Source organism: Ooceraea biroi, chromosome 11, assembly GCF_003672135.1.
Source record: "Ooceraea biroi isolate clonal line C1 chromosome 11, Obir_v5.4, whole genome shotgun sequence".
NCBI lineage: Eukaryota > Metazoa > Arthropoda > Insecta > Hymenoptera > Formicidae > Ooceraea > Ooceraea biroi.
The window spans coordinates 11803201-11826162 of record NC_039516.1 but is presented as its reverse complement, the minus strand read 5'-3'; the positions used below and the strand labels follow the sequence as shown (position 1 = coordinate 11826162).

Genomic DNA, 22962 nt, shown 5'->3' with positions numbered 1-22962 from the left:
TGACGCGCCACCGCGCTTATCGATTCTAGCGTAATCGCACGCGCGCTCGACTACTCGTCTCGTCTCGCAGCAACGTGTCGTTTTGTCGAACCTAAGCTTCGCTGGGTGATCGTCGCGCTAACGTTCGCGTTCTTTGTGCGCAGCCAACGCCGCGTTGTATATAGTGACAATAGTAGCGCTAGCCGCGATAATCGTCGCACCCTCCTCGTCGCCGCGCGAGAATTTCATGTGCACGCGTGGCGTACCTCGAGGCGCGAAACGCGGGAAACGAAGCACGCGGACGCGCCCGACCGCGCGCCGACAAGTGTGAAGGTGCACGCTTGAGGTAACTGTAACCTTAACTCTGGTACTTTGATCCCTGCACGGGATCATATTCTGGGGAACCGTTGTGACCGATGAGTACCACGTTTCTTCCTCCGGCAGGAAGATGTCTAGCTCATACTTCATCGAGCCACAGGAAACCGAAAAGAAGGACGATACGTTGATTATTGTCGTCAATGACGATGGAACCCTCTCCGTTGATCAGGCAACCTTGCAGAACTTGATAAGTAAGTGGCGACTGGAGGAACCTAACGACTGACGAATATCTGTGAAGTATACAGAAGAATTAGTTGTCTCCATTGTATTACGCGTATTACTGAGTCTGCCTGTGACGTTTTGCAGTGAGTCAAACGAGCAGTAATGTTAGCGTAGTAAGACTAGGACATAGCGACTCTGAAAATGGGGACATAACCTTGACAGTAGACCCACCGCCATTCGCGCATCCTACAACGAGCTCGGTAAGCGGCAATGCCAGTACTGACCCGGGTGGGTTGGTAGATTTTATGGAGATGGATCCAGAACAGCTGGAAAGATTAGAGACAGCTCTCCAAAGTGAAGAGGCAAAGCAGATACTCGGCGAGAATGTGACTGCGATGCTTGGTACTTTATATATTATTTTTTTTTTCGTTAAGTTATAGCTCCTTATCCTGTTGTGACGTGTTACGTATAGTACAACACTCTTTATTTACGTTAGTGGTCTCAAGCAAATGTGTTTTGTAAAGCTCGGAACATTGTGCAAACGTTTATACAGATATTATGCACCCGTTGCTTCCTCGATGTAGCTTGATAGCTTAATCATCATGGAATTTCTCTATATACATATGTGTGCATGTATCTGTTTTTCTTTTAGATATGTTGTCGGTAGAGGAACAGCAAAATACGATACGCTACAATATACAGTTGGATCATTGCTACACGAGCAGACTGTCGCCCAACGATCCGATACCAAGAGATCCGTTGCCAGTCGCGGATGATTCGTCCGAGCCCCATAATGTGCGATACGTATCTCAACCGACCTCCCCTCGAATGACAGTTATGCCATCATCCGTTGATGATGCGTCGGATAACATTGGAGCTAAGAGCAAGAATATCGTAAAGAGTGTAAGTGTAATTGTCTAATTAGTTTTATTTGACAAAGTGGAGCTGATTAATCACGTGGTTTTGTTGACATTCCCACATTAGACACCAATACAGAACAAACAGATCAGTAGACCGATTCGTAAAGCCGCTGTGTCTACGCCTGGAAGCACGACTGGACTTTCTAGAGCTAGTACGAGCATCGTGGGGACTCCCCAGGTATCAGGACATCCAATGCCGAGAAACGTGAATGCTCAGCAAGGAGTATCTAAAGGTATTATAACAATGATAATTGCAATGAATTAAAAGTTTTATTCCAGTTCGATGATAAAATGAAAAATTTTTAAATCTGAAATAACGGAAGTTTTTGGGACTTTTTTGCGATGCATTAATATATTCTCAGATTTAGTAACATTTTATATTTTATAATTTTATAAAATATATTTTGGACATATTTTTACTGTCTGAATTGTTAGAATAAAATGTTGTTCCGACTTGTAGCTCGAGTCTCGAGTTTTCAAGGGCTGCTAATTATTATACAATCACGTTTGCAGCACAAGGTAAGAACGACGAGGAAGAAGAGGAGGACGAGATGACGGAATCATCCTCGGAATCCTCGGAGTCGGAGCCGCCGTCTGACAATGACAGCGACTCGGACTTCGGTCCTCGCAGCGTGAAAAGGAGCAACGTCAGGGCACGAGGAGGACGAAAAGGCATCGCCACGAGAGGTGGTAGCATGACCGCCGTACGAAGAAGAGGCCAGAACAAGCAGATGGACATGGAACAGGTGCGACGTTTGGACATGGAGATGGCCGCTGCTGTTAACGCAATGAAGACTCCGGAAAAGGACGACAAAGCGGGTGAGTAAAAGCTTCAATGCAAGTTCATAAAGTTGACCTCGTAAATAAAATAACGTAATTTCAACGTCTTCAGAGAGGTTTAGCCCCACCAAGAGCAAGAGACAGGTCAAGTCTCTTGGCGGGAAGAAGAAGGACGAGCCGCAGTTTGTGGAAACGCCCCCGGCGTCGGTGTCGGAGCCGTCAGCCGCGCACGAAAAACCGCTCCAGACGACGAACCAAGTGAAGGCGAATCTGATCAACGCCAACATGATTAAAGGCGACATGATACTGACTAAGCCCGGCCAGGGCAGAAGTCCGCAGAAGGTTACGTTTGTGCAGAAACAAGTGCCGCTGAAAACGAACGAGCTGAAGAACGTCGGGCTTAAGAAACCCGTAATGGTGTCCAAGGGAAAATTCGTGAATCAAGTCGGCACGAAGATATTCCAAACCAAAGATGGAAAATTGATACAGTTGCCGGTCACGTCTAAGACAGCGAGCCCGAGCACCACGCAACCGGTTGCTCAAACGAGCGCGACGTTGCCGCAGTCGCCCACGGCGCAGCAAGCTGTACTGAATGCGACCCCCGCCAGCCTACCGGTGCAGCAGCAGCAGCAGCAGCAGCAGCAGTCGAAGTCTCCCGCATCAGCCGGCGGCACACCGTTGACCAAGACCAAGCCGAGCGACATAAAGAAGGAAAAGAGAAAATGTGATGCGATGCTGGAGCAACTTCCGAAAACGGAGGAGAGTCTTGTAAAGTCCCCGGAAAACAAAGCGTTAGATAGTCAGTACCTACCTTTCTACGTTATCAATATGAAGAGCAAACTGAAATAAATCCCTCGAGTCTTTCAAATATCCATGTTTGTCACAATCTGTTTAGGTGCGAAGAAATTGAAGAAGGACGTTCGGAAAGCTCCGGGCTACGTGGCGGACACTCTCGGCCCCGCGCTCTTCTCAACGCCGGACATCATCCGAAGAGTCGGCTCGAACAGTGACGGAAAGCTTCCGGACAACACCGCGGCTCCAGGCTCGTCCGTTCCTGTCTCACCAGCCGTTTCCTCGAATGTTGGCGTCCCGGTCGACTCGGACGTGGCACAGAACACAGTCTCCAATGTCGCCAGTAAGAAGATAGCGCCTAGTGCTAGTCTAGAGCAGCCTGCTCAGCCGGAGCCGCAAGTGAGTCGGCACGAGGGTAGTAGCAGTGCGATGCCGGAGAAAGAGGACGAACAAAAGCCGGAAGTCAAGCCACCCGTGACTGAAGACTTACCGCCGTCCTTGGATTCAGGTAATATCACGTGTAAAGCCTGCATGACGCAGGAGAGATTATCGTGATAATATCGTTTCCCCAGATTGCTGCGTGGTTGCGCTATTTATTCACGAGTACGGCTCTTAAATTTGTGAATTGTCACTTAACACTTATTTATACTTGACTGCAAGGGCTGTAGAAATTTTTTATCTTAATTTTTATCACTACTGTTCCATTCCCCTTTAATTAATCTTGATATTAAGGGGATGCTGGAGCTGCTAGTGAACTATTTTTTCACTATAGCGATGGTAATTGCAGTTTCGAAAATTCTCTTTATTGCTTATGCAGAATAAAAAATCCTTTTCCACAAATGAAGTATAGGTAGAAAGAAAGTCCGCTCTACAGGACTTTATATTCAAAATGGAAAAAAGTTAAAAACTTGCATTTGTCTTTTTTAACTTTTTTCCATTTTGAATATAAAGTCCTGTAGAGCGGACTTTCTTTCTATCTATACTTCATTTGTGGAAAAGGATTTTTTATTCTGCACAAGCAATAAAGAGAATTTTCGAAACTGCAATTACCATCGCTATAGCGAAAAAATAGTTCACTAGCAACTCCAGCTTCCCCTTAATTTTGATAAATAATGCATGCAACATGAAAGCGACGTACTAAAGCGAAGTCTTGAATTGTCTATTTATTCTTATTCTTTCTTCCAATTTCTGTTGACCTTGTCGAGGAATTACTTACGTGTACCTCCATATAAGATTTGTGTTTTGCAATGCTGTCGTATGTTTTCTTAGTGCCAAATACTGCTTCATCAGAGGGAAATGTACAACCTGCGGTACTACCTCATGTTCCAAATCATGTTTCTAAAAGTAGTAAGTTTTATTATTCGATTTATTACACGATAACGATTTATTACAGATAACGATGTTTCATATACATATGATTTTTTATACAACAATGTTGTTCTCTTGTGTGTGTGTGTGTGTGTGTAATTCAGATTTAGCGTTTAGTTTCTTTTTTTGTTTCCTTTCTTTAAAGCACACATTGCACGTTATTTATATTACGGTCGTGCTATAGACAGAATCTGTTTACGTGTCTGTTAAAGGTGGGATAGAGGGAGAGGAACATCTATTGGCTACTTTAGAAATGGAGGCCAGTAAGCACGAGGAAGAACTGCTTGCCGAAGCATTATTATTGCAGGAACACTTTGGAGTGGATTTAACGGAACACGTAAATATCATTCACTTTTAAAATATTAATACTTTGAAACATGCATGTACACGTGCATGTACATATTTTTTACATTTTCAGGATTTTTTACAGGATTTTGTATTTTAAATTTATAATTATTATTTTCGAATATTACATTAGTCCTTTTTTGTCATCAATTGATCAGGTTCGATGTACAAAAAAAGAAAATTGAATAGGTAATATATTAATTATGTTAGAATAGAATCGAAGAAAAGATAAAAATATTTTTGTACAGTTTTTTAGACAGTAAACATAGGCAGTTAAACATAGCACTTAAACACAGCAGCATGTTCAAATCCTTTTGAGTACGAGTGTCAAGTGTTATTGTAAGGCAAGGCGCTACATTAGTGCCTGTGTATATGTATATATATCTATATATATATATATATGTTCATATATTTTTTACAAAAATGTATGTACATATATTTTTTACAAAAAATTGTACAAAAACAATGTTCCTTTTATAAAGACGTTAGAAATAAACACGTGCAAATTAAAATTTGCAATGAATATACCTGAAACTTGTTCAACCCTTTGAGTGCTAAGGGCGTACATGCGCTTTTGAAGAAAGTTATCGGCGTGAACTATGGACGCACATATGCGTCCATAATTAAAAAGTATTCCGTCCACAGCGTAATTGTAACTGCGAGCCGTGCGTCATTAACGTACAGAGCGTTTCAATCTGATGACCTCTTGAGGAGCTCCGCACTCAAAAGGTTAAAAACTGTTGAAAACTATTTCTTCTACAAAAGTTAAAAGAAACATATTTCCCTTCTTAACTATTAATAGTCCCCACAACAAAAATTGTTTCCAAAAATACTTGGCGTTCATTAATCACTTCATCTGTTTAGGTGAATCGATAAAACCTGTGGTATTTTTGTAACAAAAATAAAACGGAGTTTTGATCAACAATCTGATTGCTAAATTTATCATGAATTTTACATTATGTAAAGCGTAGAAGTTGATCGTGGTCAACAATGCAAGCAAGCTCAAAAAAAAGTATTATTTACTAATAGTGTTAAATAATAATTTACAAATTAACATAAATTTATGTATTAATTTAGTAAGAAAGAATGATTAAGGTACTTAGAAAATTGGTTATAACAGTTCATTAAAGTTTTATTGTCATCCTATGGATTCTACACAGCCTGCATTGGTTGATCCTGCACCACCAGTGTCGGAACCGTTAGCAACGAGTAGCATACTTGCTCCTACGTTAATGCCAAGCGAACAAGAATCACAAGAATCGAAGCCCGGAGAAGTGACACCGGCCGCTTCAATGAACACGTCGAAAGAGATGGGCAAAAAGAAAGATGACAAAGAACCGATTCAGATTGTTCGCGGTGGTCGTGTGATCACGTTACCGCCCATCGAAGCACCTGCCACCAGAAGCAAACGGTTGCAGGCAAAAGCTGAGACGCCACAGAAAAATTCCGAACCGATAAAAAAAGTGGAAAAGTTTACGTGAGTTACATCTTAAATAAATAATTTAGTTGCGTCAAATAAATAATTTAATCGGTTTAATCATTAGAGTTTCTTTTGCGTGGATGGATACCAGGAGACTTCTAATCAGAACTTTTTATTTATCGAAATTAGCCCGCAAGGTCAGCAAGTTCAGCTGGTACAAACGAAGGAAGAGCTAAGAACGGGCGCGAATGAGGAGGAGGACGAGGACGACGAGGACGACGAAGAGGATAATTCAGACTCGGAGGACGATCCAGATCGATTATGGTGTATCTGCAAACGACCGCATAACAATCGATTCATGATATGCTGCGACGTTTGCGAAGACTGGTTCCACGGGAAATGCGTGCACGTCAGCAAAGCCATGGGTAAGTAAGCGCTATGTAAATTTGATCCTAATCTTGCCGGACATTTTGCATACATCTTTCGCAGTTAGGATTAATATCTTGTAGATTTGAAAATTTATTTAATACGACGACAAGATTGGCTATACAGATAGCGACCAATCGCGCAACGTTTCGACACAAAAATCTCGGTCCTTCTCAAGCGTGAAAAATTCAAAAATATTATATAAAGTCGCTTTCTAAAATAGATCAATAAAAAATTAACATTACAATTAATAACCTACTTACCGGCAGAAAACAACTTTAAAAGACTATAAAATATTCAAGAGGGCATGTCAGCACTACCCAACGGATAATACAAAATACAACACTGAGAGAGAAAAGAAGCGAAACAAAGTCAAAACTCGAAAAAATTAGTTTTGCTTTTTGACCGTTTTCTCTCTCAGTATTGTAATATCTGTTGGGTAGTGCTGACATGCCCTCTTGAATATTTTATAGTCTTTTATTAATAAGTCTTTAATTAATACGAAACGAAACCATTCAGTGCTATTTATTCTATATGTGTACAATAGGCCAGCAAATGGAGGAAAAGGGCATCGAATGGGTCTGCCCGAATTGTCTGAGGAAAAAAGCCGAGGAGGAGAAGGCGAAGTCGGGTTCGCAGTCGGTGCCTGGAAAACAGAAGACGAAGATCGATCCGAGCAGTGAGAGTTCGGTGTTGCAGGCTGTGCTACCGGCGAAAGAAGTGCCCTCGTCGAGCTCCTCCACTGACAACGGCATCGCTCCAGTCTCCGGCACAATGCAGTGCGTCGTTTGCAAGAAGGAAGCCAGAAACTCGAGCATTTACTGCTCAGACGCGTGTATTCTCGCGCATGCGCAAGAAACTTTAACCAAGGACAAACCTGCTACGCCTGCTACGGGATCGAAATCGACCAAGTCGCTAATCACGGACGCTGCGAAGCTGAAAAGCGAGGCTCGAGTTATAGTTTTCGACAGAAAAACTGGTAAAGTTCTTACTGGTAAGTAGAAAGATGATCCATGGAACGTAGATGATGTCCACGCGATGTGCCTCTATTTAGCCCATATCAGACTATGCATTGAAGATTGCGACTCGGAGATTGAGAATTGAGCAATTAAAATGTAGCGGGTGACGTTTTGATTGATCCAATCGTCAGCTCGCAGTCTCGATCTCTAATACGTAGTCCGATGCAGACTTAACGTACATAAATTTGTCGTATATAGGTGCAGACGCTCCTACGAGGTCGAATCTGCGGACATGGCTGAAAGACAATCCAACTTTCGAAGTGATAGGAGCTAATAATATTAATACGCTTCAGATAGGTGGGAAACTCGTCACGCAGATTCAAACATCCGGGAAAACTGTACGTATAAAATGACATATTACACACGGGAAATTGAATTTTCAAATCTTTAGGTATCAGATTATGTAAAGTATTTGGATGGATCACGCAAATCTCTGGACAAATCTCTGTTTTCAGGCGAAAATAACGCAACTGTCGCCAGTTAAAGTGCAAACCATACCAAAGATGATCTACGCGAAGGTAGCTGGATCGAAGCAAACCATCCTGACAGCCAGTAAGAAAATTACGATAATTCCAGCTACGCAGCAGCAGGTAACCGTGTCATCGAACAACAAGTCGGCGCAGTTGAAGCAGACGATAATCGCGACAACGCCGGGAAAAACTGCCGCGATATTGAAAGTGGCAACACCGAAGACGCAAGTCGCAACACCGACACAGGTGCGGGTCCAAGCGGCAGGTTCGCCGAAGCCGGTACTAGTTAAGAAGCAAGAGACGAAGCCGTCGCCTTCCCAGTCGAAGCAGCAAACGAAACTGACGCCGGTGAGGAAACCGGAGGCGGAGCCTATACGAGTGAACATCCGAAAGACGCTGACGGAGTTACTGTCGAGTCGTATAAAGGAGACGGAAGATTTGAAACTGTCGGACGAGGAGATTGCCGATCTGGCATTCAACATAGAACTCGAAATGTATAAATACTTCAAAGACACCGGTTCGAAGTACAAAGCGAAGTACAGAAGCCTCGTGTTCAACATTAAAGACACGAAGAATCTGACGTTGTTCCGGAAGATCGCGGACCGCTCGTTGACGCCGGACGCGGTGGTGAGATTGAGCCCGGACGAGATGGCCAGTCAGGAGCTGGCCGAGTGGCGGGAGAAGGAAACGAAGCACCAGTTGGAGATGATAAAGAAAAACGAGCTCGATCTGATGGCTCAAGCCAAGTCGATTGTCGTGAAGACTCACAAGGGCGAGCAGATAATCGAGAACGACGGTGGCATCGATCACGTCGATCCCAAGACGCCGGTGCAGGACATCGTCACTGCATTGAACAGCGGCGACAGCATCAGTTCTACGATCGACGGCACGGAGAAGGACAAGGACAAGGAGGACAGACCGAAGTCGCGAGCGGACGCGAAGAAATCCAAGGGCACGGACGAGCGGAGGAGAAAGGACAAGGAGAGAGGCAGAGAGCGCGACAGCAGCAAGGTCAAGGGCAAAGAACGGCGGGAGAGGAGTCACAGTCGGCATCGTCACAGCCGGGACCGCAGCAAGACGCGAGACAAGAGCAAGGAACGCAAGTCCAACCGAAACAAGGAGAGCAGACGCGACAAGGACAGGGAGAAGGACAAGGAACGAGATCGGAATAAAGATCGGGATAAGGTCGGCAGGAGGGAGAGCAGGGAGAGAGGCCGGCAGAAGGATCGACACAAGGGTAACGACACTCGTTTGAGGAATCACAGCGAAAGCATCGAGCTCAAGGACGTTGATAAGAGGGAGGAAGATCGCAAGAGGGACCCGGAGAAGAAGAAGGACGGCTCGCCGCCGCCCGCGGCGGAGAAGCCGATCGAGGATCGCCTGTGGCGTCACATAGAAGACGAAGCGACGACGAACACGCTCGATGGAAACGACTCGGACGTGTCGGACAGAGAGCCCAGCTCCACGGTCACGATCAAGACACCCGATATAAACGAGGAGCCGGAAAGAGAGAAGGAGCAGGAGGTCGACAAGGAAACCTCCGCGAAGGGAGCTTGGCACACCGTCTGGCGCGGTTTCGTCAATATGATCGACGTCGCCAAGTTCTTCATAACTGCACAAGAAGTGAGCGGCAATGCGAAGGACCTGATGGACGATTTGCCGGACACCGTTGACGTCGTCGGTAGGATCAGTCACGAGACGGTGTGGGACTACATCTCGAAAATGAAACGGACTGGCTCGAAGGAGATCTTGGTCATCAGATTGACGGCTGCGAACGACGAGGAGAAGATCCCGTATATAACTCTGTACAGCTATTTAAACAGTAGGAGTCGCCTGGGCGTCGTAGGTAATGTCTCGAAAAATATCAAGGACTTCTACATAATGCCGTTCTCGAGCCAGAGTGTAGTGCCGCCGGTTCTGCTGCCGCTCACCGGGCCCGGATTCGAGGAGAATCGGCCGCATCTGCTCCTCGGCATTATAGTACGCAACAAGAAGAAACGGCTGATGGCGGTACCGCCGGTCGTGCCCGCGAAGGTGGCGAAGAAGGAGTCCGACCGAAGTTACACTCCGCCATTGGTCAGTGTGCCGAAGACTTCGTCACCGCCACCCTCGTCCTCGTCACCCATGCTATATCACAAGGCACCCGCGCTGGAGTCCGCGAAGGAGAAGACCACGGTGACGCAGATGACCCTAGAATCTCTGAACAAGGCGCACATAGGTATGTCGCGCGGCATAATCGACACCGCGACCATATGCAAAATAGTGCCCGAGTTATCGTCGAAGATCGACTTGACCTCGTCGCCCGGCAAAGTCACGTTGGACGATGACGGCGACGAGCCGTACAGTCCTGGAGAGATGGACGACGACGTGAACGAGCTGGAGGCCGTCACCGACAACAGCGTCATCCTCTCGTCGTCCAGCAAGAATTCCACGGAGTTGCAGAGGAAGATGGACGAGTTGAATCGGCAGATCGAGGAGCAGAAGCAACAGATCGAGGAGCAGAAGCAACAAATACAGAATATTAGCTCGTCGTTTCTCGACGAAGCGACGCCGACTCTGCCGGTGAGAATTTTCATAAGGCTTACTTCCCGCGATCTCGATTGTTGTCATCATCTCTCTATTTGTCTTGATGTAAATAAAATTGAATTTTCATCTCTCACCCGTCCCACACGCATCCCGATCCGACTCCTCGAGCTGCTTTTTAGATTCTTACTTCTGGATGGATTTGCTCGAATGCGGGATTTAATTGCGTTGGAAACGATCGACACGTTTCAACCTGAAAAATCGAACGATTTAGCAACGGGAGCAATGAGACAGCTTCGATATTCTAGTGTCGCACGGCATGTAGCTGGATGTAAATACATTGTAAATAAATTGTACGATATTTCTCGTAGTTGAATTAATATCACGGTCGTATATCACGAGACGAAGAGTGGAGGAGCATTGCGAATCCGGTGAAATTCGTGTGATTAATCACGAGTTCGGTAAACGCGGTGCGAAATGCGCGCGACATGTACATATACGTGTGTGTATATATGTAACTGTATGTATATTCGTCTCAAATAATTGATCAGCCGGTATCTTGACTGAAGTAGAAATCTGTTAGTAGCTCTTTATTTCCTCTTTTAGTGATAATTATACTTAACAATGTAGTTAAAGAATGCAAGAGCAGGCAAAGTTCCGCAAGTACCGAGAGTGAGTGACGAGAATATTAAGTTTTAGTATCACCTTTTTAATTTTCAATTGGATGTAACATCTCGTATCTACATGTTTAATAATATCCCACTTAATAGCTTAATTTTAAATAATTTTTACATCGATAAAACACATAATAATAGAATTATCGTTGCTCGTATATCGATGATCGATGATGTTATCGCAGCATTGAGCAACGATACGAGCCTGATTATCGCGCGTATTATCAATTTTTTACTGGTATCGCTTATCACTCTGTTTATGTTTTTCTTGCTTCGTTTCAGGGTTTGGGATTGGATCCGCCGAGCAACGACTGCGAGGAAGCCTACAGTCCGTCGGACGCGCGCTCCTTCACCCCGCCTCCGCCGTCGAGTATCAGCAAGTTCGCGCAGCCGATCCTCGACAAGGTGTCGGACATCACCATACCGCCGAATCTGCAAGAGATCCTGGCGAACGTGAAGCGGCAGGAATCCTCCAAAGTGGACCCCTACCTTCCGTCGAAACCCAGCGCGTCGTTCTTGCCCACGGCTAGCACCACGTCGCTCTACCAGAACACAAGCAGGTATTCACCGTCTTCTTCCAGGATCGGTCAGTCGGAGAAGGTGTCGCCGGATGCGCCGAAGGAGAGTAAGAGCACGCTGAGCAGCCTAAGCGATCTGGATCTAATCCGGAAAGCAGAGGAAGAGTTGGCGGCAGTCGCGGCGGCAACGGTAGCGCCCAGCATGGCCGTGCCACCACCGTCACTGCTCGCATCTCCTGGCAGTACTGGCCTCGTGTTGACGCCACCGCCTGTCGGCCCGATAAGCGACTCCCCGGTGACGCCGCCGCCCCAAGCTCTCTCGTCGATCTCGCTCCCTTCGGAACCGGTGCTGGAACCGTACAAGCCAAGTCTTCCGGACTCGTTCAAGAAGACTTTCGCTCCGGAGCAGCCGAAGCCGCCCGGTCTCGAGGACGAGGATTTCCCGGCGTTCCCGTCGACCCCGCCGACGATAGACGCCTCGAAAGGGGCGTCGTCCACGGCGACGGCACCGACGGCCGCGCCCCTCTCGAAGGTCTCGAGCAAGAGCGGCATCGTGGTCAATATAAAGCGAAAGGTGAACGACAGCACTTTACCTGCTAAAGTACCAAGGACTAAGTCGCGTTGGGGTCAAGGACCATCCGAATAAGTCTGCCTCCGCGATGGCATTATAATCTTTCTACGCTACTCAACGATCGTGTTATCGTTAACGCGCGTTCGGGGACGTGCGTCCAGAATATTATAATTTTACTCTCCGCCGCGACGGCGCTCGGGGAAGCGGTAAACTGCGAAGCCTTGCTGTAACTTGTAACATAAATTTGCGACGTACCCATACCGAGGGAAAATTGTAACGCGTATCTTGGCAAGTTGCCTGCGAGATATATTTGTGTGCGTGTGTGTGTGTGTAAGCGAGGTCCACGTGCCCGCAGAGGCGAATGGTCGCGCGCGTTTGCGTTCAATATTCGTCAACTCGTTACGCTGGGAGCGAGTTCCCGGGCGGAGCGTAGCGTACTTCCAACGAGATACATTGCGGTAGAGATAGAGCGTCCTCTTGTCCCGCTTGTATGCGAGGGAGGAAAACCTGGTGCGTCGTACAGTGGCATTTGTATCGATATGGACTCGATCCGCAAAAGAGAGCGATTCTATTCCTACTTCCAGAATCGTCCATCCATTACTCTGTCCAAACGTCGAAGCGAATTAATTCCTCACGGAAGCACTCGTTCACGAGCACGTACCTTGCGAGAGTCATTTCCCGGCTTTCAGAGTTCGATGTTAATCCCGGCGACGTTCTCCGCGGGGATGACGCAGGAAAATGTTTCGCGAGGTACCTAGGTAAGTTCAGTGAGTATACATCTCTCCGTTCGCGTTAGGCGTAAGCGACACACGCGAGAGCAGTTACGTTAACGACACACCGACACACCACCGCAGGTATAGGAGCAGGCATCAAGAAAACCGTTAAAAAGAAGAACATGATCGCGCCTAACTGACGTGCCAGTAGAGACGTGAACGCGAGACGTGGCGAGACGGTTTCGCGTGACTGCGTGTGTATGGATATCGCCATCGCATGTTATCCTTGTAAATACCAAAGCGAAAGGGTAAATAAAAACTAAGTAGTGATGATCGCGTTGCGCTTATACACGATACCCAGCAGCGTGATGGGTATATATATATGTACATATATTACATGTGTATGTATATAAGCGTGTCGAAGTTTTTCTGTAATATATTTTATTAAAAACTGGTCACCTGTCCGTATCAATGATAAGCGGAGGCTCTATTAACGCTCGGAGGTCGGATACGCGGGATGTCAATTTCAGAAGATCGAAACGCTTGGCTTGGGCGCGATGCGATCGACTTTTAGTCTACACATTTTTGCTCGGCAGGAAATAATTTAATAATAATAATAATAGGAAATATTTGCCAGAGGTCGACAGGAGAGAAATGATGAAATTTTATTTCACGAAATGCAAAGTAATATGCACACGTGTACACAAGTTTGTTCTAAATTTTCTTGAGGAGTTCATTATCGAATATTTTACTAGATTTAATCAGTTGTCACTGCGATATCTCTGACACCGAGAGAGAACGGCTGCGTTTCAAGATGACATCCTGTGCTTAGAAGCGATGTATTAGTTCGTGAGAATGCTTGCGGTCGATCCGATTGCAAATGCAAGCGATCCGATTATACAAGCACAGACATGCAATTTGACTGTAAATTCGCGAGAATTCGTGTACAGCGCAGTTATTATTGCATGCATAGGCGTGCATTTCATATATGTGCATACATAAAATGCTAATTGTAAGTTTACCTCTCTTTCTCTATCTCTATCTCTCTCTCTTTCTCTTCCATAACATGAAAACTCTAACTACTGGAATCAATAATATATCATTATTCAGAGCGTTTAATTTTATATATGTGATTAGTTAGATGAGCACGTATCATGTGGCATAAAAATGCGTGAAATGCTATATTGTAACTGTATTTTTAGCTAGATTTTTAAGCGCTCACACCGGTGACAGGTAGAAATTTATGTTTGTATCTTGTAAAGCTTCTGCGATATATTTCTGCGATATCATTCTTTCAAGATATTTAGTTTTGTACTTTGGTATGTTCGAATAATGGTGAGAAAATTGAGAATGTTGTAAGGTGCTCTCATCGGTATGGTAACGAACGCATATACAACACGTTTCTTTCACATATTTGTTTGTCTCACATATTTTTGAGTTTCCTCATTTAAAACGCGGGATTTAGCACAAAAATGTAGCCAACTGATTTCTGTATTTTGCGTACGCATTCTCGCCGGTCTCTTCCAACGTTTTCTATTGTCTGCGAGTAGAACACGAAATGTGGCATAGAATAATAACTGAAAAACAACTGTCAGGCTGGAGTTGAGTTCGTCTGCAATATAGTTCACGTCGGCGAATAAAAGTGGACGTTAGTGAAAACTACTGAATTTTCGATTGCAGAGTATCAGGCTATGACGCTATCGGTTAATTTACCGATTTAACTTCGAGAACGCGACACACTAATATTATGGTACACTATAATATAGCATACGTATCATTTACATGGATTATATTATACGTTTGTTCTGCATTATCTATGTTTAAGGATTATCTTGTAAGGATTAGCCACATTACTTTATCATCCATTTTGTACTGCGATCCTCGGCTGATGTAACGCAGCAATTCTTCATTATTATGTACTGTGTCACTACTAATATTAATCTTAATCATAAAGATAGTTACGTACGAGATGTTTGTTTTTAATTAATTAATCATTTCTTTACGCTTGTGAGCAGCACGCATTCCGAGATGCAATATGTAACGTTTATAACGATATTTCAAACTAGCGTATAATAACTGGTATAATATAGAATAAGAGAAAAGAAATGACAAACTTTTTATTTTATTCCCGTTTCACTTCTGATTTTGCCCATAAAAAATTTAGTTCTTTAATTTCTTTAGCTATTCCCCAAAGAATTATTTCAAGATGTCAAATCAATGTACTATTAATTAAAACGTAAAAAAAAATATATATAAAATATATTCTATTTTATTGAAAGCTTTGATTGTATTTATCACACAATGTTTTTACATTGATTACTTTGTTTTCTTTAATTAAAACTATATTTCAAAAATAGATCAAGATTCACTGTATAATTTGTAATTTTACGTCTTGTTAATTATATAATTATTTTTCATGCAGATCTTAGAATAAAGATTGCTTTCTCCTACATTTTTATTATAATAACGTAAACATTCTTATAATTTTTTGTGCTCTCATTTTATGGAAGACAAGCCTGTAGCAAGCATTAAAAATGAGGAAATTCAAAATGAAAATTAAAATGTTATTTATAATGGCAAGAATGGCAAGAAATTTGTTAATATAAAAAGCTTTTACGATTTGTTGATTCCTTGTCGTGCGTGCATCGGTCTCTTGTTTTGCCCCCTCGCAGTTCTTCCTCGAAAGCTCTTCTTCCTATTAAATATCGTTTGCTCCAAAGTAGTCAATTAATCAAAATTATTCTTCGTTCAGATGCATGGCACAGTGCAAGAGGTTAGGAAGTCATAAGACACACGACAATCAACCATAATCTACAATGCACTATGAATCAAGCGTCAATCGTGGAGCAATAAAATCCAATGATGCTTTTTGTTTTGCAGCGCAAAAATAACTAACATAATCCGCTAGTTACTTTTGCATAAGCTGCGAATGGAACTATGACATTCTCCGCACACCGGATAAGTATATTTATGAGTGGCTCATCATGGAAATGAGTCTTCTCAGTTGCGATCAATTTTGAACACACGGCCGGCTGAAATGGGTATGGTTATATGAGCCTTTTATTATTACTGTATTTTTTTAAATAATAATTACGAAGCGTTCACTTTGTTTTGCAGGTAAACCAAGGGGTCTTCGCACGGCTCGAAAGCACACAAATCACAGACGCGAGCAGCGATGGAATGACAAAGACTACAAGAAGGCGCATTTGGGAACTAGGTGGAAGGCTAATCCCTTCGGCGGTGCTTCCCATGCCAAGGGCATCGTGTTGGAGAAAGTGTACGCAGCATGACACATGCAATTTATACGCAATTTATAATTTTGCAAACACTTGTACGTACATTACTGGTCTTACTCTTTGCGCAGAGGTGTAGAAGCTAAGCAACCTAATTCAGCTATCCGAAAGTGCGTCCGAGTACAGCTAATCAAAAACGGCAAGAAGATCACAGCGTTCGTTCCACGTGACGGATGTCTCAACAACATTGAAGAGAACGATGAGGTATTAGTGGCGGGTTTCGGCCGTAAGGGTCATGCCGTGGGTGATATTCCCGGAGTAAGGTTTAAGGTAGTGAAAGTCGCCAACGTTTCTCTTCTTGCGCTCTACAAGGAAAAGAAGGAACGACCCAGATCTTAAGTTATTAATTTTCAGCTACCGCACGTCTACAAATATCAGTGTAAATTGAAGATCTATATCCTGTTTTAATTTTATTATAATTTTTCTTTAATTTAATATAAAAAGATCTGTAAAAATATATATGACACACGTAGTTATAAAGCTATTATAATTCCTAGGATTACGGAAACAGCAAATCTGCTATATCTAATAAATTAAATATACACGGATTACATTTTGCACTTTTTTATCGATCGAGTGTCTAATGCGGGTACAGTAAAAGGGTGTATGATCGTTCCGTAAGCGGCGCCAAACGAATCAGCAGCGCACACGTACACACACACACTAATGATCATGCCAGTTACACTCGCGAAAATATCAAATGTGCTATCATGTATGAAATTAGCGAGTCAGACAGGACGTGATTGCGCGAACACGCGCGAGTAGAGACGTCAGATGCTCGAGTCGCGTCTGCCGATTAACGTTTCGCGTCGCATTGGTTATGTCGGGAGCGCGCCGTAGCCCGTAGGTAGATTAGGTTATAATCGCGCGATTCGCCCAGTTTGCTCCCATCTGCGGACGGGGGAGTCATGACAATGTCGACGCCGCGCTGAGATGTTTCTCGGCAGCATCGCGGACCCCGACCCAGCATCTCGCGCGTTCCCTTGCGATCAGCGGATCACGTAATGGTGCACTGTTCACTTGCGATGTCGAATGAGCGCAGCGAGAAGTAAGGATGTCGCCGTTCCGCAGAAAGAAGTCTGGGAAGTCCTTCCCCGTGAAGGTCTGCACTCTGGATGCGGAGCTCGAGTTCAATCTGGAGGTTAGTGATCGTTCGCACGCAGTGCACGCGTTCTGCGGATTCCCCGTTACCTGGCTGGTTTTATTAATACATTAACAATCCCGTTAATGCGAATCGATCGATTTTCGACAGTGGAGATCGACAGGCAGGGACTTGTTCGACCTGGTATGCCGCACGATAGGACTCCGAGAAACCTGGTACTTTGGGCTTCAGTACGAGGATGCGAAGGGTTTCATCTCCTGGCTGAAGCTCGACAAGAAAGGTGATTTCAGTCGGATGCTGTTTGCAAAAAGTCATAGGTCTAGTTGTGTTATCAATGTGATAACGATGAACTGATGATTGTAGTCCAAGATCAAGGCATCTCGCAACAGCCAACGACGCCGTTCATGTTCCTGGCAAAATTTTACCCCGAGGATGTTGCCGAGGAGCTCGTGCAAGAGGTCACTCAGCATTTGTTCTTCCTCCAAGTCAAGCAGGCCATACTGTCCATGGACATTTATTGCCCGCCTGAGGCTTCCGTGTTACTTGCTTCCTATGCTGTCCAAGCAAAGGTACGTTGTTATAAAAAATAGATCGTGGCGAAATCAATTTTTTTGCATGCAGCAACTTTGAGATAATACTACAATATGTGCTATATCTGTGCAGCAGCACTAATTAATACGTCCAGTTAATCAGCAAGCTGCATTTTTTAATTAAATCTGGAACAATAAACTTCCTGTGTATGTGCAGACTTGTTTTACGTTAATGACTAGGCGCGGGTCCAATTATTAATTCACTTCTGTCGCGATACTATTTTTAACAAGTAGATTTTGGATTTCGTCCATTTTATCTCTCTATATGTTTGATACACGTATACAAGCACTATTGTATAATAGTACTTGCATATACGATTCTATACTTGTGTACTGCCTGTGGATATGTTATTAGAAAAGTTAATCTTACAAAGATCGAAGCTAAAATTAAGTTAATTCATCAATCGTTACGTAAAGTGCATCCGTAGTGAATGAAATGGCAATTTGTACTTTAATTGTCAGTACGGCGATTACGACGAGGTTTCATATCGTCCGGGGATGCTTGCCAGCGAGGATTTGCTGCCGCAAAGAGTTATCGATCAATATCAGATGACCGCGGAAATGTGGGAGGACAGGATAAAAATCTGGTACGCCGATCATCGTGGTATGTCTCGAGACGAAGCGGAAATGGAGTATCTCAAGATTGCTCAGGATCTCGATATGTACGGCGTAAATTATTTTCCTATTAGCGTAAGTATCAACGCGTTAATATGATAACATTTGCGATATCGTTATCGTCAATGACTCATCTCGTTAACTCTCTGAAAATTTTGCCGGTAAAATTCCTGACGCCGCCTCGCGTCGCCTTGCTATTGCAGAATAAGAAGGAAACAGATCTTTGGCTGGGCGTAACGGCGCTGGGATTGAACATCTACGAGAAGGAGAATAAACTAGCACCGAAGACCACGTTCACGTGGTCGGAAATCCGTCACATTAGCTTCGACGACAAGAAGTTCGTGATCAAGCCCGTGGAGAAGACGTCGCCGAACTTCGTGTTCTTCTCACAGAAAGTTCGCATGAACAAACTGGTAAAGAAACAGTCAGATGTTGGCAGCTGGGTGAAGGGTTTGATAGCTTTAGGGTTCGACGAGCGTAACAGTGACAAAGTTGCTCACGTATTATTTGTTAAGATCCTGGACCTGTGTATTGGCAACCACGATCTGTTTATGAGGAGACGCAAGCCGGACTCCATGGAGGTGCAGCAGATGAAGGCGCAGGCCAAGGAAGAAAAATCCAGGCAAGTAATCCTGTATTACCTGTCGTAAATAAATTTTGCTTTCGTGTTACAGTTGTTTTAGTTTTTTCTTTTTCCAAGGACAGATCTTAATTGATGTATAACATTACTTACACTTAGGGCTTTAATTAACGTATATTTAGATGCAAATGGTATATAATTTTCATATTACTGTATTTATAAAACAGTCAGTGGTGTTTGACACATGTATAAATGGATAACAAATGTAGTTTTTGTTATTTCTAGTTTGGTTTGGATTGACAAGTTTATTAAAATGCTGTTTTTGTATTTAAGCTTGCACGATAACTGTCATTTTATTTCTAACAAAATACATAGTCGGAAAGTAAAAATGTATCGGAAATAATGAGATTAATAATATATTAATTTAAATGCTAATAGTAAAGATATTTTGAGTAAAATATGAACGGTGTTTACACGTACGATCAATATGTAAATTGGGCTTTTTTCTTTCTTTTTTTAAGCATATTGTACATAAAGACACTAATAGTGTAAATAATGACGATACACTTGTAAATAAGGACATAAACATTAATCGTAACCGAGTTTGTATTCCATTTGTCAAAGGTTTTAGTCACGAGATAGGTAACATATTGAAGCGTTGCGGGATGAGTGTTGTTCACACTGTTAACAAAAAACTGGACTGTGTCATTAAGTTGGGTAAAGATACTCTTAACAATAGTAGCAAAACCAATGTTGTTTACAAAATCGATTGTGAAAATTGTAATGCATGTTATATAGGCCAAACAAAACGGCACCTTGACACAAGAGTTAAGGAATCTGACAGATCTGACATAAAGAAAGGCGAGAGTAATTGGTCAGTTGTTAGCAAACACCGTAATACGTACAACCATGAATTTAACTGGACTAATGTTCATGTTTTACATAATGAAAGACACCTACGAAAAAGAGAGATTGCTGAAATGATTTTTATCAAACGACATGAGAATTCCATCAAGCTACACAAGGATATTGAGAACCTGCCTTGTGTTTATGATACGGTTCTAAATACATAGCAATCTACTATTTATCTTCTATATTACTTGTTTGCTGACCTCTGCCTCTTACGGACGTGGCTTACCTTCGCTCACACTCGTGCTATGTTCTTTGTTAAAGTCTTTTTCTGGAAGTAAGTAGTTTTTGAAATTTGACAGTTGTACCAGAGCTAATAATTTTTCACATTATTTTTTGTTGTTTATTGTTTTATACAGAAAGGGACTTTTATTTTTATTACTGTCATTCACTTGATAAGGACCAAATTTGTGGTCAAAACGTCGTGATTATACGAATAAATTGCTAGTTTGGTTGTTTAAACGATTTGGTTTTTTCTTTCTTTTGGCTAATTTTATAGAATTTTATAGAATATGTGATCACTTTTTTTTATAAGTGAGATTTAGACATATTCCTCTGAAGGTCAGTAAATTTTTAGAAATTTATCAAGAAAATATGTAATATAACAAAAAAAATATATATATATATGTGCTATTTAGTAATTTAATGATTGATCTGAAATTGTATCTTCCTTAAAACTTTTAATTTGACATCTTTTTATAAAAATAATTGTGATTTTATTAGGAGGCAAATTGAAAGGAATAAATTAGCCCGAGAGAAACAATTAAGAGAGGCAGCCGAGAGGGAAAAGGCTGCAATGGAACAGCGACTTCTACAGTACCAGGAGGAGATACGGCTTGCAAACGAAGCTCTTGTAAGATATTATAAAGATCAACGAGAAGATATAACATAAAAATTAATAACTATGAATACAAAAAAATGTAAATTAGTCTAATAGAAATCTAATGGAAGTTTTCTATCTTTTTAAATAAATTTCGCGCTTTTTAGAGAAGATCCGAAGAGACGGCGGACCTTTTGGCTGAGAAAAGTCGCGTGGCCGAAGAGGAAGCAATGCTTTTAAGCCAGAAAGCATCGGAGGCCGAGCAAGAGATCACGCGTATACGGCTGAACAACATGAAGACTGAAGAGGAGAAGGTTCACTTGGAACGGAAGACTAGAGAAGCTGAATTGTTGACGGAAAGATTGGTCCAAGAGTCCGAACGCAGGGCTGCCGAAGCGGAAAAATTGAAGGACGAGCTGTTACGCGCAAGAATCGCCGAGAAGGAAGCTAAGGAGAAGCTGCTCGAGTTCCTCAGTAGAAACGCCTACGCCGCTACTATAGCTGTAAGTGCATCAGTGTTCATACATTCATACATTCGTAAACATTGCAACAAGAAAGAAAATTACATAATTTTTAGTCATTTATACAATTTTTTGTATCTTACAACATAATTGTTACATACAAAGTTACACTTCACGTGTACTTCTAACGAACGTTGCTTAATCTGTTTGCAGCCGGTGCCAAACTTATTCCCATCGACGCAAGTGCTTCCGTCAGACCTGCAAGCGGATCTTCAGACTCTGCAACTGGAGGCGGAGCCGCTCTCACCCGATCTGACATCGTACGATCTCATTGCTGATGGGGACGTCGACCAGTTGTCACTGGAGATCGAGAAGGAGAGGGTCGATTACTGGGAGAAGAGCAAGCACCTGCAGGAACAACTACGGGAACTGCGCTCCGAGATCGAAGTTATGAAGGTCGGTGAGAAGCAATGCGAATTGGACCAGTTGCACGAGGAGCAAGTCCGACTCGGTGAGAATAAGTATAGCACTCTGAAAAAGGTGAAGTCCGGATCGACTAAGGCTCGAGTCGCCTTCTTCGAGGAGCTGTAATTTTTATTGCACATGGATTAATGACACTCGTAAGGCGATTAGTAACGCATTCAATTCAATTTGAGAAATTAAAAAGACTATGTAGACACAAGTGTATACGTTATAGAATACTCAAGAATACGTTGCGTACAGTACAGTGCAGCACGATATAGTACTGCAATACGATGTGCATGTGCAGTACTAATTGCGTAGGTACGTTGCTATCTTAGCCTTGCTGCATCAGATTTCTTAATCACAAGCTAAACTTTAATAGTATCTTTTGGCAGAGATTATTTTAAAAGTTAGTTTTTTTACGCAGGTTTCGTAATAGGTTTCATAATTAAAGATTATGATAACAAATTTTATTTGAAACTATCAATTTTGTATGTACAAGATATCTGCATCTGCTGTCCTTGTTACAATGTTACAATGAAAAATGATTAGAGAAATTGTCATGCTAATGCAAATGAAAGCGAAATGCTTGAGGTACGCAACTGTTCACTCGATTCAATTGAAATATGTGCCTATGCATCGAACAATTTAATGTGAATCTACCATTTTCATATTTGAATATACAGGGTGTCCCGGGTTTTAACCGACAAACTGCGGGAGCATATTCTACTAGTGGAAATAAGAAAAAATTCTTATATCGAGTTTGCTTAGAAATGCTTTATTACAAAGTTATAAACCAATATTGAAAAGAAATATGAGATAAGTAACAACGGATGTTTTCACAAAAATAAAAATTATCTACGCAATGATTTAGTGACACATTTCAAAATGTTGTCCTTGCACATCGATACAAGCTAGACATCGACGTAGTACAGAATTTGTTACAGTACGACATTCCTGAAAATTTTGTTGCATCTCAGTAACTGAATTAGTAATTCGTTGCTTTAAATCTATCTGGTACTCTCCTGTTAGGAAATCTACGTTGATACTCTCGTACGGCAGCTCGTGCATT

At 42.8% G+C, this 22962-nt stretch overlaps 3 protein-coding genes and 1 long non-coding RNA gene across 6 annotated transcripts; 3 read left to right on the top strand and 1 right to left on the bottom strand.

Annotated features, from left to right (window-relative positions):
* The first annotated feature begins 427 nt into the window (after positions 1-427).
* Positions 428-15164, top strand: LOC105278652 (death-inducer obliterator 1). 2 transcript variants are annotated; one of them, XM_026973863.1, is made up of 15 exons: positions 428-548; positions 664-921; positions 1172-1422; positions 1504-1672; positions 1953-2258; positions 2332-3018; positions 3115-3519; positions 4281-4358; positions 4592-4716; positions 5885-6201; positions 6334-6569; positions 7118-7564; positions 7788-7927; positions 8045-10621; positions 11539-15164. In XM_026973863.1, exons 1-15 carry the CDS (start codon positions 428-430, stop codon positions 12418-12420), a joined length of 6999 nt encoding a protein of 2332 aa, XP_026829664.1. In that variant the 3' UTR covers positions 12421-15164. The 2 variants fall into 2 exon arrangements, with proteins under 2 accessions (XP_026829664.1, XP_026829665.1); XM_026973864.1 differs by lacking the exon at positions 4281-4358.
* LOC105278651 lies at positions 13702-15891 on the bottom strand. Its single transcript, XR_893808.3, has 2 exons — positions 15676-15891; positions 13702-14140 (listed from the first exon to the last, which is right to left on the bottom strand). It is a non-coding gene; the product is annotated as an uncharacterized LOC105278651 (long non-coding RNA).
* Positions 15892-16000: 109 nt separating this feature from the next.
* Positions 16001-16897, top strand: LOC105278650 (40S ribosomal protein S23). The gene is made up of 3 exons (XM_011337873.3): positions 16001-16099; positions 16176-16335; positions 16423-16897. The coding sequence occupies exons 1-3, from the start codon at positions 16096-16098 to the stop codon at positions 16688-16690; spliced, it is 432 nt and encodes a 143-aa protein (XP_011336175.1). The 5' UTR covers positions 16001-16095; the 3' UTR covers positions 16691-16897.
* A 111-nt stretch (positions 16898-17008) lies between these two features.
* On the top strand, positions 17009-22624 carry LOC105278649 (merlin). 2 transcript variants are annotated; one of them, XM_011337872.3, is made up of 9 exons: positions 17009-17492; positions 17604-17733; positions 17817-18022; positions 18506-18733; positions 18862-19071; positions 19174-19280; positions 20871-21000; positions 21135-21470; positions 21642-22019. In XM_011337872.3, exons 1-9 carry the CDS (start codon positions 17406-17408, stop codon positions 22017-22019), a joined length of 1812 nt encoding a protein of 603 aa, XP_011336174.1. In that variant the 5' UTR covers positions 17009-17405. The 2 variants fall into 2 exon arrangements, with proteins under 2 accessions (XP_011336174.1, XP_011336173.1); XM_011337871.2 differs by having other exon boundaries at positions 17406-17492; positions 18862-19280; positions 21642-22624.
* Positions 22625-22962: the final 338 nt, after the last annotated feature.

What these genes read in the sequence shown, in the direction of transcription:
- LOC105278652 (XM_026973863.1), top strand. Translation starts at nt 428, where the DNA reads ATGTCTAGCTCATACTTCATCGAGCCACAGGAAACCGAAAAGAAGGAC. An exon ending in ACCGCCGTCCTTGGATTCAG is followed by an intron (nt 3,520 to 4,280) that starts GTAATATCACGT and finishes ATGTTTTCTTAG; the next exon opens with TGCCAAATACTGCTTCATCA. An exon ending in AAAAAAGTGGAAAAGTTTAC is followed by an intron (nt 6,202 to 6,333) that starts GTGAGTTACATC and finishes TATCGAAATTAG; the next exon opens with CCCGCAAGGTCAGCAAGTTC.
- LOC105278649 (XM_011337871.2), top strand. Translation starts at nt 17,406, where the DNA reads ATGTCGCCGTTCCGCAGAAAGAAGTCTGGGAAGTCCTTCCCCGTGAAG. An exon ending in CCTATGCTGTCCAAGCAAAG is followed by an intron (nt 18,023 to 18,505) that starts GTACGTTGTTAT and finishes TTTAATTGTCAG; the next exon opens with TACGGCGATTACGACGAGGT. An exon ending in GGCTTGCAAACGAAGCTCTT is followed by an intron (nt 21,001 to 21,134) that starts GTAAGATATTAT and finishes CGCGCTTTTTAG; the next exon opens with AGAAGATCCGAAGAGACGGC.
- LOC105278650 (XM_011337873.3), top strand. An exon ending in GGCATCGTGTTGGAGAAAGT is followed by an intron (nt 16,336 to 16,422) that starts GTACGCAGCATG and finishes CTCTTTGCGCAG; the next exon opens with AGGTGTAGAAGCTAAGCAAC.